The following is a 14,030-nucleotide window of genomic DNA, read 5'->3' as shown; positions in this document are numbered from 1 at the left end:
GCTCAGAGAGGTTGGAATATCTGATATCTGTATACAGACTGGGAGGAAGTGGTATATGACGGAAGCACTCAAGCGGAGTGTGGGACGTTCCGTGACACTGCTCACCTGGGCATTTTTGCCTCTGCCATCCAGAGAAGATCCATGTTGCACGCCAACACAGGAATGTGCGGGTATGGCGGCTGCATCTGCCACTCGGTCGGCCTGCCAGAACTCAGCAAGACATCCAGGATAAGCTGCAGGCTGGTCTCCCAGCGCACTGGCTCCCCCAACAGAACGATGGCTGCAAAGACACAGATAGTATTACTGGTCAGCTTCATCCCATGTGCTGGATACAGACAGGAAATTTTGCAGTGTGTTAATAAACAATCTGACTAACGTAGCTTCAATCTCAGAGATTTGCTGGCATGCATCTGTTAAAGAAGCGACAGACTTATTACTTTCAAAAGCTTACAAGGTACTCTGGTGATGGTTAGTGAAAACCAACACTGCTTCATCTCTGGTGAGCAACTGGGCAATGTACAAAGGCCATTCATAGACAATAGTAAGTAAACTCAGTTCTCACCTTCTACAGTAGGGAAAGCCAAGAGAGGAGACGGAACCTATAAAGAGAAATTTGGCATCTATACATATATATTTTTTTATTATATATATACACACACACACACACACACACACATACACACACTACTGTGCAAAAGATTTAGGCAGGAGTGCAAAAATGCTATTAATTTTTTTATTTTGGATAGAAAAAGGGAGGGTTATAACCTCTGTCAAAATTTGTTTTCGCCATCTGTGTCCCATTGCGGAGATTTCCCTTCACTTCCTGTCCCATAGCCAAACAGGAAGTTAGAGGAACTCCCTGCAAATTAAGGAAATTCCCTGGGGACCCCCAGGTCACCAGAACCAGTGTCCTCATTTGAAGATTTCCCCTCTATTACTTATCTTTCGTTTTCAATAATAATAGTCAACAGGACAAATAGAGAGGGTGCATTTCCTTAATGGGGGGCACAGACAGCAATAATCCACTCCATCTAAAACTAAAAAAAAAAAGTTTTGCCTTTAGTTATACTTTAAGAATACTTTCAAAAATAGAAGTGTTATTAACTTATTGTATCAATTAACAAAATGGAAAGTATATGAACAGGAGAGAAATCCAAATCAAATCAACATCTGGTGTGACCACATTTTGCCTTCAAAATAGGAAATAAATTAATCTAGGTACACTTGCACACAGTTTTTTAAGGAACTTGGCAGGTAGGCTTTTCCAAACATCTTGGACAACTAACCACAGATCTTCCGTGGATGTAGGCTGCCTAAAATCCTTCTGTCTACTCATGTAATCCCACTGACTCCATGATGCTGAAATCAGGGCTCTGTGGGGGCCAAACCATCACCTCCGGGACTCCTTGTTCTTCTTTACACTGAAGATAGTTCTTAATTACATTGGCTGTATGTGTGGGGTTGTTGTCATGTTGTATCATACATTTGGGGTCAACTACATCCCTGATGGTATGGCATGATGGATAAGTATCTGCCTGGATTTCTCAGCATTGAGGACATCATTGATCCTGGTTGGCCAAGGAAACTTAATATAGCAGATAAAAGACACAACATGCTTACTTCCCTTCGATAGAACTTCACTTCAGCACAGAACTGGCAGAAACCAATGGGACCCGGGTACACCCATCTAATGTCCAGAGAAGTCCACCCAGAAGTGGTCTTCATGGAAGTGCAGCCAAAAATCCATACCTCCGACGTGGAAACAAAACTAAAGTACTCAACTATGCATGAAAACATAGGAACTGGGGTGCAGAAAAATGGCAGCAGGTGCTCTAGACTGATGAGATAAAATGTGAAATATTTGGCTGTAACAAAAGGCAGTTTGTTCGCGAAAAGCTGGAGAGCGATATGATAATATGCGTGTCTGCAGACAACAGTGACACATGGTGGAGGTTCCTTGCAAATTTGGGGCTGCAAATGGAGTTGGAGATTTGGTCAGGATCAATGTGTCCTCATGGCTGAGAAATACAGGCAGATACTTATCCATCATGCCATGCCATCAGGGAGGTGTGTGATTGGCCCCAAATGTATTCTTCAGCAGGACAGCAACCCCAAATATACAACTAATGTCATTGAGAACTATCTTTAATGTGAAGAACAAAGAATCCTGGAAGGGATGGTTTGGCTCCCACAGAGCCCTGATGTCCACACCATCAAGTCTGTCTGGGCTTACACAAAGAGACAAAAGGATTTGAGGCAGCCTACATCCATAGAAGATCTGTCGTTAATTCTCCAAGATGCGTGGAACAACCTACCTGCCGAGTTCCTTCAAAAACTGTGTGAAAGTGTACCCTGAAGAATGTATGCTGATTTGAAGGCAAAGGGTGGCCACACCAAATATTGATTTGGATTTCTCTTCTGTTCATTTAATTTCCATTTTGTTAACCGTTTGCCGCTTGCGTCATTTAACCCTTTTTGTGTCAGGCGTTGCTTCAGTGGAAAACCTGTAACTGCAAAACTTTGCTTTTAATAATATCTAATATTGACAATGCATTAGGTGTGCACTGAAGAATACAAAGGTGTCTACCCTCAGCCTGCTCCTGGACAGTGAAAGAGCAGTAGCTGACTATTAAAGGGTTTGTTAACCCACATCATGTACTTTATATAATCCGCTTTGCCTTATAATGATATGTCCCCCTGTGTGTGTGTGAGATTCCCCCGCTGACGTCAGTCGGGGGGGGGGGGGTAGAGGAGGCGAGAGAAGAAGAGATGTGGGGCGTCACGTGACCGCTGATCAGCAGTCACAGATAACATATATACGCCTTTTTTTTTTATACAGCACACACACAGGGGGATATATCATTATAAGACACAGTAGATTATGTACAATAAATCATGTTATTACAGCAGCAGCAGGGGGGGCAGGGGCGGCGGTGGACCCTGACACATGAGCCGAGAAGCAGGGAGGGAAGGGGGGAGGAGGACACAAGAGCAGAGAGAAGAGACAGCAGGGCTGTGGCTGACGGAGGCACTCAAAATGACCACGGTGTCGGAGCTCAGCAGCTTTGATTACTGTGGTCAGTTTACATAGGGGTGGGGAGAAACTGTCAGGATCAGCCAGGTTTTTTAGGTGTTACAGGGGTCCAAATGACACGAAGGACTGTGTCATATAACATGCTTTTAAGGAGCAGGATCCATATTTGTTTTTTTTTTTGGGTTGGTCATCCCTCTGCACACCCTGCAATCTCTTGTTTACTATCTGCACACTAACAGCAGCACAACGGTTTCCATTACCAGCACTCACCAGATTCTTAGGCCTGCGACTTTCATCCACCATATCCAGTAGTGGAAAAGCCCTTCTGACATCTTCAATTGTGACTGTGTCCCGGAAGCCTAGGCTGTACAGTGTCAAGGAAGCATAGAGTTTACAAAGGATTAAACAAGCATTTTGCTAAACTGCTGCACAAGGAGAATAATGGGCAGAATGCTTAAAGGATAAAAAAATGAAAGTAGAACTTCAGATAAAAACGTTAGTTTTAGATTAAGCGGGGAAGGGGTAAAATCTCTGTTGGATTTTTATACTGTCTCTCAAGTCCTGAAGACTTGACAGCAAATGATTACTCTTAGACAGTAATCACAAGAACAGATTTGGAAGACTTCCCATCTATTCCTGTTCTAGTGACACCTAGGCATGTAAAAGGATACTCCTTGGCAATCTCTTCCACTGGTCCCTGACCGGACACCAGGACCCTCTTGTCATGGAACTGATGGAACATTCGAAAAGGACTGTGGGAAAGGATGACCTGATCATGGGACACCTGAAGAAAGAGCAAATATTAGCAGATGATGCTACCCGCTCTGTATAGAACAAAGCAACAGGTTTACAAAAAATATATATATTTAAAAAATATAGTGAAGCGCTGCTCCTTTACCTTAACAAATGACCAATTAAATATAAAGTGACTCAAATAAAATTGTGGTTGTGCCTTATTGCAAACATTTACATGCATGAATCATCATAGACATAATGCACCGACAAATGAATAATATAAATGCACAGCAATATAAATTATATTGTGCGTTAACAATACACATAAAACATTACCAGTGTTGCATAGACACTCTAATGTCCATATATTATCAGCAATCCAATAGTGTCTCTGTTTAGAAACAGAGGCGTTATTGGATTGGTGATAATATATGGACTTTAGAGCAAATATATAACACTAGTAATGTTTGATGTGTATTATTAACGTACAATATAATTGTTGATTTATATCACTGTGCATTTATATTATTGATTTGTCGGTAGAATATGTGTACGGTGATTAATGCATTGTAATGTTTGGGGTATTTAGCTCAAGCGATAAATGCGTTTTTAGTGCAGTGAGTCCACCTCAGACAGGCATTATAGTTAAGGGCCTGGTAGCCCACGTTTATTAAACCGAAAAACAAAAGCAAAAAGGTCCATTCAGGATTCCCACGCAGGGGTTTAACTTCATTAAAGCACTCCAAAAATAAGGAAAACATACCAAGCCACCTGGCTCTCTTGTCAGCAGTTCCTCTGCTTGCTCTCAACAGATTTGCCAATTCTTTACAGCCCCCTGGACTCACTGGCTTCCTCAGTCTCCCCGACTCTCAAGGCTGGCCAGCCTTTCCCAGTCCCTGGGCAAAGAATCCCCTTTACATAGGCTGCAGACTCCCACAGGGCAGACCACTCTCCAGACACAGGTCTGTCTTCACACAGCAGTAGCAACAAGCTACACACACTCCACCTTCCTCCACCCTCTGCTCTCACTAGCCCCTCGTTATATGGGCTGTGTGCACCTGGGCACACAACCTGCTGGCTCTCCATAAGACATGGACACAGGGTTAGAGATCCCATCCCTTTTCCCAGTGACAGGGACTATTACATATCCCCCCCCTTTGTTTCGATCCGGAGGGAGGAACACCAGCACCCGTCATGGTTGGGACACCTCTGTGCTGGCTGTCAGCCACGTAGGCCCAACCTTTTTTCCGGGTGCGCTTCCAGGTACGTCCCACCCTGGATCTTAACAGGGTCCTACATTTCCCTATACTCCCCCCTTGTTTCGCACCGGAGGGAGGAACACATAAACCAGTCACTAAGAATGGGACACCTCTGTGCCAGCCATTCGCTGCGTAGGCCCATTTCTTTTTCCGGGTATGTTTCCACCAGCACTTCACCTTGAACCATGGGCTCCCACTAATCTCTCTATCCCTTCCACCTTCTGGCCACGGGATCCTCCTTTTCCCTCCCACAGACCTACTCTCCTGGGACTGTTGGGGACCCATTTCCATGAAATCTGTCAGGGACTGACCCCTCTCACTACCTGACGCAACACTAACCAACAACATCTGTTTATCAGGTTCACTAACCCCTGTGTGGTTACCCTTGGCAACCAAATCATCTGAGATCAACACCACATACTTCTGTTTAACCTCGATAGCAATGTTCCACAAGGGGTTATTTAATTCAATATTATCATCATCATCAAGACCTCTTGTCACCTGGTTTGCTAGGACAGGGTCTAGGGAGGGACCATCTACAGGCAAGCAGTTACTCCCTATGGGACATTCCCGCAGTTTCACATCGCTCCCGGTTGTCCAACACTCCAATAGCGACTGTCCTACCAACACACATTTTGCGCCACATTTTTCCACACCAATCTCTTTAACCATTTCTGTGTCCATTGGTACCTCAACCAATACCTCTGAGTTGTCCGACAGTGCTCTACAGTGCTTCTCATACACTTTTTCATTACAGTTACCAACACTGCCATTTCCTGTCAAAGTGTCTCCGGGTACCTCAAACTGCACCTCCCTGCGAGTGATGGATTGAATTCCCACTACTGCTGCGTCTTTTCCGGGCCCTTCCCTTTCACGAGGTCTAGCGGGTGAGACAGCACACGCGCCATGTACCAACCACTGCTCAGCTGCACCTCGGATCGCACCAGCAGGAATGCACCTCATCACACCAGCATACGGAGAGACTTCTACTATGTCTATCATTTCTGATTCCTTTAGCAGTTCCCCTGAACGCCTTCCGCACATAACTGTCGCTGGAAGCATTCTCGCAGAGAACTGCGAGACCACTTTCTGCAAAAGTAACCAACATTGCAGTAACCAATTTTTATCAACATTGCTTAACATCGCCTGTACCACGTGTCTCCACTGATTGGTACTACGCAGTACCAGGTCGCCCATCTGCGGTGGATACATGCAGGTATACAGCGGAAAGATTTTCACCAATTCCAACAACATCTCAGTTATTTCTAGACATGCCACATCTAAACACAGAACTCTAGGGACTTTTCCCTTACTAACGACGTGGAGGGGCTCATTTGCTAAGGCTTGAGAGGCTGAGACACTCAAAGAGACCTCCACCTCAGAGGCCACTGACAAAACTTGCGGCTCCCAATGAGCACCGCTAAATGCATGTGTCACACTCATTGTCTCATTTTCAGCAACACTGAGCCCTTCCAAGTCCCTATCCATTATCCTGGCACTCAACATGACTCATCTCTTTTGCTGTGGACAAAACTTCTGCTATATATGCGCCCTTTTCCGATCCTTCCGCCTGGAGGGGGTTAAGTTCTGCAACAGCCAACGCACCTGTGTCTACTGGCTTTGCAGCCTCTCCATTTGTCACAGCAGCAATAGTGTCCAGCTTACTATTACCTTCAGAAATTTCTTTCCACCACGCTATCACCTTAATGGCGAGACTATCCCAGTCTATCCTGTCTGTGCTCCAGTCATCAGCACTCTGTAGTACTGCTCCCTCTGCCCATGGAGACACAGGTGGACAGAGTGGTTTAGCAGCAGACAATCTGCACCAGTCACTGTCAACCACATCAGATTGTGATAATACATACTCCCTCATTTGAGCTATTTTCCCATTGTTTTCCACCTGAGCAGTATCAGAGCTGTCCTGGAGCCCCGCCGGCTCCAACACTGGGAGTCCTCCTGAGATTTCCTGGGACAACTCTGCTGCACTACCTGTGGTTACCATGGGAGACACCAAACCATCAACATTGTCAGTAATACACTTTCCAACATCATCATTACTTTTGAATACATCACAATAAGTACATGTATCATCAGCCATAGACATAGCAGTGTTATAAGCTTTAACAGGCTGTTTTTGGTCAGAACACACAGCACCCCGTGTAACGCTCAGCACACCACCCTTCCTCTCCAAAGGCATTCTTTTGCACACTAGGGCGGCTCCACAGTTGTCCTGGGAAACCATGTGCCTCACCACTGCGGGCTCCTGGGAGGTTTCCCTGGGCATCTCTGTAGCACCTGTCACTAGGGAACCTGGCACACAAACTGTATTGGTCACCCCTAGGTTACCACTTCCAGCACTCTGGTGGATTACACCAGGTACATACAGAGTCCAGTCTTTTTGAGTTCTTAACCTTGCTGCAGGTTGAGCTTCAACCTGTGTCTCCCCACTACTCGGGGTAGCAAACTGCAGCAAGTCCATTTTTACCACTTCTGCTGATCTCCCAGCCGGATATACTCCCACTTCACTGGGATCAGTCCCGCAAACTGCAACAGTCTTACCATAATCTGTAGCAGGTAACTCTGGCTTCATTTGAGTACGTTGTCTATCCTTTATCGCACTTTTACTGACTAACTCTCCCTGGTGGCCATGGGATGAAACTGCAGCAGCCACTTCTGACTCCTTAGCACCCCCTGCAGGCACAACAGGTACTTCCTCACTGTTGCCAGAGGTGACTGAAAATAGGTTTGCACAAAAATCTGGGCTTGCAGACAAAGACTTCTGCCCAGTAACCACATCTCCAGGCATGTTCCATAACCTGGGACAAGAAAAAATTTCATGCCCCAGTTGACCACATTCCAGGCATGGTACATTTTTACACATATCTTTAATGGGATGCCGCTCCACATCTCCACTGTATCTCCTCCTTCCGGTTAACACCCGATCCCTTGTTGCTAAGGGAGATGGCACTCTTCCAGCTGTACTTTGCTGACTCTCCCAAAAGCAGCGACTTTGCGCTCCTTGAAGCATTGTTGCTTTAAACATGCCACGATCCTCTGTCGGCAATACGTTTCTCGCGTAGTCCACAGACTTGACATCACTGCCATTGCTACGGGCAACCACATACTTGTCAAACTTCTGATAAGCCTTTTGGACACTCCTGGGACTTAAATCAGGCTTTCTAAACATTGTTGCAGACCTCTGTCTGGCCGTGTCGCCTTGTATTGGAGACTGAGACAAAGGGCACTTGGAGATAACATGCCCCCACTCTCTGCACCGAAAACAGCGCTCTTGCTTCAGAGCCTTGACAGGGCTTCCCAAATTGCATCCTCTTGTAAGCTTGGGACTTTGCACCTTAATAGCTGGCCTGCTTGCACCAGCGTTGCCAGGGGCAACAGCATGCACTTCCCCTTTAAGTGTAGCAAAAAACAGTCTGCAATATTCTCCGGCAGGCTCAAACTCTTGCTTCATCTCTGCAGTCACTCCACCACACTTTTGCGCTTTCCAGCAAAAAATGAAGCACTGTTACTTTAAAGCAAGTTGCTTTTCACTTCATGCAAGCTTTCCTCACCTGCACAGTGCACACACAGATTGTGCTGTCTCATGCACACAAACACAGTTCATCAATTTAACTTCTGCGCAATGCAGTTTGCCTGGCTGCCACACACCGCTAGCAGCAATTCCTGAAATGACTCACTACTGGCGCAGAGACCCGGACTTCACCGTCTGTCTGCCCGCATTCGAACACCACTTGTAATGTTTGGGGTATTTAGCTCAAGCGATAAATGCGTTTTTAGTGCAGTGAGTCCACCTCAGACAGGCATTATAGTTAAGGGCCTGGTAGCCCACGTTTATTAAACCGAAAAACAAAAGCAAAAAGGTCCATTCAGGATTCCCACGCAGGGGTTTAACTTCATTAAGCACTCCAAAAATAAGGAAAACATACCAAGCCACCTGGCTCTCTTGTCAGCAGTTCCTCTGCTTGCTCTCAACAGATTTGCCAATTCTTTACAGCCCCCTGGACTCACTGGCTTCCTCAGTCTCCCCGACTCTCAAGGCTGGCCAGCCTTTCCCAGTCCCTGGGCAAAGAATCCCCTTTACATAGGCTGCAGACTCCCACAGGGCAGACCACTCTCCAGACACAGGTCTGTCTTCACGCAGCAGTAGCAACAAGCTACACACACTCCACCTTCCTCCACCCTCTGCTCTCACTAGCCCCTCGTTATATGGGCTGTGTGCACCTGGGCACACAACCTGCTGGCTCTCCATAAGACATGGACACAGGGTTAGAGATCCCATCCCTTTTCCCAGTGACAGGGACTATTACAGCATGTAAATGTTTGCAATTACGCACAACCACAATTTTATTTGAGTCACTTTATAATTTATTGATAATTTGTTAGGTTAAAGAAACAATGCTTTACTATATTTCTAATGTATCAATTAACACGTGTGGGAACACAGTTAGGTGGTAGCAGCAGCTGTGAACATAAAATGTATATTATTTATATACAATAAGGGTGTGGCAGCACAGGAGTAATTTACTATCTATGACAAAACATTTGCCCTCCCCAACAGAACATACTTACCTTCCCTGCCCTCCACCTTTGGCCTCTTCACCCACCAGAGCCATGTAATAAAAGCTGAACTCCAGCATTCCACTCAGTATTGCATAGGCTCCTCTCCTGTACTGAAATTGCTTACTTCACTGATTTCACTGCACACTGTGAGTTTCTCACAAGGTGCATTAGAAGCCGCAGCAAGGCAGATGTATTCTGCCTCATTTCTGGGCTGGGGGAAGTCCAGCATCATCTAGCCCTTATCTCTTCAGCCTGACTCTCCCTGTGTCACCCCTTTCATTCACTGGATTTCAGTTCTTTCAATCATGGGGGCTCAACATTACATGTGGGCATTAACTAGGCAAACTGCATGCAAATACAGCCTGCTTAGGAATATCTACTCCTCCAAACCCATGTCAGCCTATGAAGGAATTTTAATATAGGCATAAATCCTCCAAGAGGGCTCTTGGAAGGGGTACTGAGACAGAGTGCTGTGCTGGTTTCAGGAAGCTATGTACAGCACCCTGCCTCCTTCTCCCACCAGCTTTGCAAAGATAATCGCAAAGACCCAGAGATGATGTCATGGGGACTAAAGTAAAGTATATAATTAAAAGGAAAAGGTTTTATTTAAAATACTCAATAGAATGTTAATTGGGGGGGGGGGGGGACTGGAGAAGGCAACATATAAGTGGATTACATTTCAGCTTTAAGCCCTGTATAAGTTCCAAGTTAGTCTGGTTGGTGTCCGCAAGGGTTAAAGTACATATAAATAAAAAAGTAGCTAACCCTCTATGTGTTCCAATAGTGTCACTGCTTTGCCCTTCTTTCTGTTCTTTCTGCAATTCTCATCGTATTTCACCTGGTGATCTTGGAATATTGCAGATTTCAGCTCTCGGAGTGACTCCTTGTGCACCGGCAGAGTTGTCTGCCTACAATGCTCCAGCACTCATAGATCGAAGTCCATAGGGAGCACAAGGCATTGTGGGGCATCAATGTTTTTGGAAAGGGTTTGTGCACCTGGGTACCAGAACTGGAAGAGGCCAAGGGTAGTGTTTTGGAATGGGATCAGTGCTGAATTTCTAAACCCAAAAAGGTAGGTATTGAAGAATTAAAAAGAAAAACAAACAATACACTAACATAAACTGGAAAGATAAAATTAGGACTTAGTTATACTTCAAGGGCCTTCCCCCTGCTCCATTTCAAAGCACTCAGGCCTGGCGACTGGGGTTCACCTAGGCACTTGGAAAGCCCTGCTCAGTTTGGCTTCCAATCTGCATGGGAAATATATATTAACTTCCATTATGGCAAAAAAAACTGTCCTTTAAAGCTGGTGACACACATTACAGTGTCTTTTCGGTCTACCAACAGGCCCTCACACTACTAAAGGAGACTGTAGAATCAAATTGCAACATGTGACTAACTTAGCATTAGCACAGTAGGGGTGTGTCCTGGACAGTAATAGCGGTTCACTCATCCATTTTGCTGTTTTGCTCACCTCGATCCCCAGGACTCGGCTCAGCTCTTTCGCTCTCTCCTGGCGTAGGCAATTGCCAGCATTGGTTACAAAGACAACGGGTACTGCCAGCCGCCCATCTCTGCCTAGCAACCTCCTGAATGCCTCAGCCGCACCTGGGATGGGATTCCGGCCTCTCACCAACACACCATCGATGTCGAAGAGGAGACCAAACGTGGGTGACCTCTGGGAGACAAGAGACAGGAGAAATGACATATACAACTTTTATAAAGGTTTCACCTAGAGAAAAAAGTTTACCAAAAATTGCAGAGGTTTCTTGGGAACACTTAGCCAATCACATCCAATTGGTAACCAAAGTTACCAATTGGATGCCAGCTTTAGTTTTCCAATCAATGGCAGCTGCAAACTGACTTTTATACAAACACTTCTCGAGACCCTAAATCCAAAATGAGTCATAGGGATACTTACATGGACATCTGATGATGTCAGTCCTCTGTGTGCTGCCAGCACTCCTGATGGTGAAATCCCCTGTGCCCAGCAGGATAATCTCTTCTTCACCAACCTGCAAAACATCTGTGGCCAGACTGCCATCACACCTATGCTACCCTAAAAGGAGGACACCTTACAAACAGCCAACTCTGCCCAACAACACTGCACCTATATGGGCTCAGCACCATTCACACGCCAACCTGTATCAGAGCATGGCACTGGCCACTAATGAGCAGGATGTAAAATAAATAGGTGTACAATGCCAATATCACGCTGTACTGTATATGGAGCTTTGAGGGCCAAGTGACATTTAAAATACTGACATGCAAGACACTGGTCAGTACGACATGCCAGTGTTACCAGCTATACTGTACACTAAATATACATGATTAATATTATTCTTAACCTGGCACTGTACTATGTAATGCCCGGTATAGATATGCATATAGTGTACTATTTTGCCCTGTTTAGAAGCTGGCATTACCCTATACTGGCACTATGCAGATTTATGAATATACCCTGCCACCTTCCTATAATTGCTCTCCTCCCCTGGGCACTTCCCTCATACAGCTTCAACCCCCAGCCCTGGGCAATGTATAATGTGTGCCCCCTGATACAGTTTCACTCTCCCCCACTAACAGTGTGTGCCCCCGTTGGAGCTCACCTCCACACCCCCTGCCCTGGGCACTGCCAGTGTGGGCCCCTGATACGGCACACCTGCACCCTCCTTGAGTGTTCCCTCCTCCACCCCTGCTCCTCTCGGTCACCAAGAACCCTGCAACAAATGTCACCAGCGCTGTCTGTCATCAGAGACTACAACTCCCAGCATGCACCTCCCTCTGATTCCAGGCTGCAGTTGCACAGGTCTGACGAAACACCGGGCGTTGTGGACCAGCCTTCTTATTGTCTAAATCTTAGTAGAAATGTAAAGTTTATAATATTTCTAAGTGACGTCAAGTGTGTCTTGTAAGTACACTCGAAACGCGTTCTATTCTTTTAAGTAAAACGAATAAAGGTTAAATATTGGAGTGTCTTTTGCCTCATGTCGTGAGAATACAGGGGGCGGCCATTTTTTTGTAGCCCAAACTTTCCCTTAGATCAGCCCTTCTCTACCGGGGTCCATGACATAGTTGTAGAGAAAGGCTGTCAGATCCGACCGAGCTCCGGTGTTCTTCCGGTAAAGAAGGACCTTGGCCGGGGCAGTGCAGAGAAGAGCAATGGAAGGGGGAGGCGGCGTGTCATCCATCTTTCCCTTGCAGTTCACTAGCCCAGCCACACTCACTTCTCACTGGGCCAGCACCCCCCACAGCCTTGTGGATTGGATTGGAAGAACAGTCCCGCCCAAGGACTTTGCTGGGAGGAATACATGGCAGAGGGGATCGAAAGAGATGGTGGGGGCTGACTTTAGCAAAGAGAGGAGGTACAAAAGTGTGCCAACAAGGGGGTTTGAGGTTTAAAAGTGAGCAGAGTGGGGTTTTTTGGGGTACAGATGTGAGTAGAGAGGGGATGGTGTGCAGAGAAGGGGGTTCAGGGTATGGAGGTGAGTAGACGGGGGTTTGGGGGTACAGAGGTGAGCAGACAGGGGTTTGGGGGTACAGAGGTGAGCAGCCGGGTGGTTGGAGTACAGAGGTGAGCAGACGGGGGTTTGGGGTACAGAGGTGAGCAGCCGGGTGGTTGGAATACAGAGGTGAGCAGACAGGGGTTTGGAGTACAGAGGTGAGCAGACGGGGGTTTGGGGTACAGAGGTGAGCAGACGGGGGTTTGGGGTACAGAGGTGAGCAGACGGGGGTTTGGGGTACAGAGGTGAGCAGCCGGGTGGTTGGAGTACAGAGGTGAGCAGACGGGGGTTTGGGGTACAGAGGTGAGCAGCCGGGTGGTTGGAATACAGAGGTGAGCAGACAGGGGTTTGGAGTACAGAGGTGAGCAGACGGGGGTTTGGGGTACAGAGGTGAGCAGACGGGGGTTTGGGGTACAGAGGTGAGCAGACAGGGGTTTGGGGGTACAGAGGTGAGCAGCCGGGTGGTTGGAGTACAGAGGTGAGCAGACGGGGGTTTGGGGTACAGAGGTGAGCAGCCGGGTGGTTGGAATACAGAGGTGAGCAGACAGGGGTTTGGAGTACAGAGGTGAGCAGACGGGGGTTTGGGGTACAGAGGTGAGCAGACGGGGGTTTGGGGTACAGAGGTGAGCAGACGGGGGTTTGGGGTACAGAGGTGAGCAGACGGGGGTTTGGGGTACAGAGGTGAGCAGACGGGGGTTTGGGGGTACAGAGGTGAGCAGACGGGGGTTTGGGGTACAGAGGTGAGCAGACGGGGGTTTGGGGTACAGAGGTGAGCAGATGGGGGTTTGGGGTACAGAGGTGAGCAGACGGGGGTTTGGGGTACAGAGGTGAGCAGACGGAGGTTTGGGGTACAGAGGTGAGCAGACGGAGGTTTGGGGTACAGAGGAGAGTAGACGGGGGTTTGGGGTACAGAGGTGGGCAGAC

At 47.0% G+C, this 14,030-nt stretch overlaps 1 protein-coding gene across 1 annotated transcript in view; it reads right to left on the bottom strand.

Moving 5' to 3' along the window:
• The window catches only part of HDHD5 (haloacid dehalogenase like hydrolase domain containing 5), a 41,639-nt gene extending 28,776 nt beyond the window's left edge, over window positions 1-12,863 (bottom strand). The window contains exons 1-6 of the mRNA XM_073621575.1: window positions 11,528-12,863; window positions 11,081-11,284; window positions 3,706-3,818; window positions 3,305-3,398; window positions 563-599; window positions 106-280 (exon numbers count right to left, since the gene is read on the bottom strand). Coding sequence (XP_073477676.1) covers window positions 106-280; window positions 563-599; window positions 3,305-3,398; window positions 3,706-3,818; window positions 11,081-11,284; window positions 11,528-11,650 — 746 coding nt within the window. The 5' untranslated portion in view covers window positions 11,651-12,863. The remainder of the gene's footprint in view (window positions 1-105; window positions 281-562; window positions 600-3,304; window positions 3,399-3,705; window positions 3,819-11,080; window positions 11,285-11,527) is intronic.
• Between the last annotated feature and the right edge of the window lie 1,167 nt (window positions 12,864-14,030).

Source organism: Aquarana catesbeiana, linkage group LG03 (genome assembly GCF_042186555.1).
Source record: "Aquarana catesbeiana isolate 2022-GZ linkage group LG03, ASM4218655v1, whole genome shotgun sequence".
Taxonomy (NCBI): domain Eukaryota; kingdom Metazoa; phylum Chordata; class Amphibia; order Anura; family Ranidae; genus Aquarana; species Aquarana catesbeiana.
This window is presented reverse-complemented; position numbering and strand designations above follow the sequence as displayed.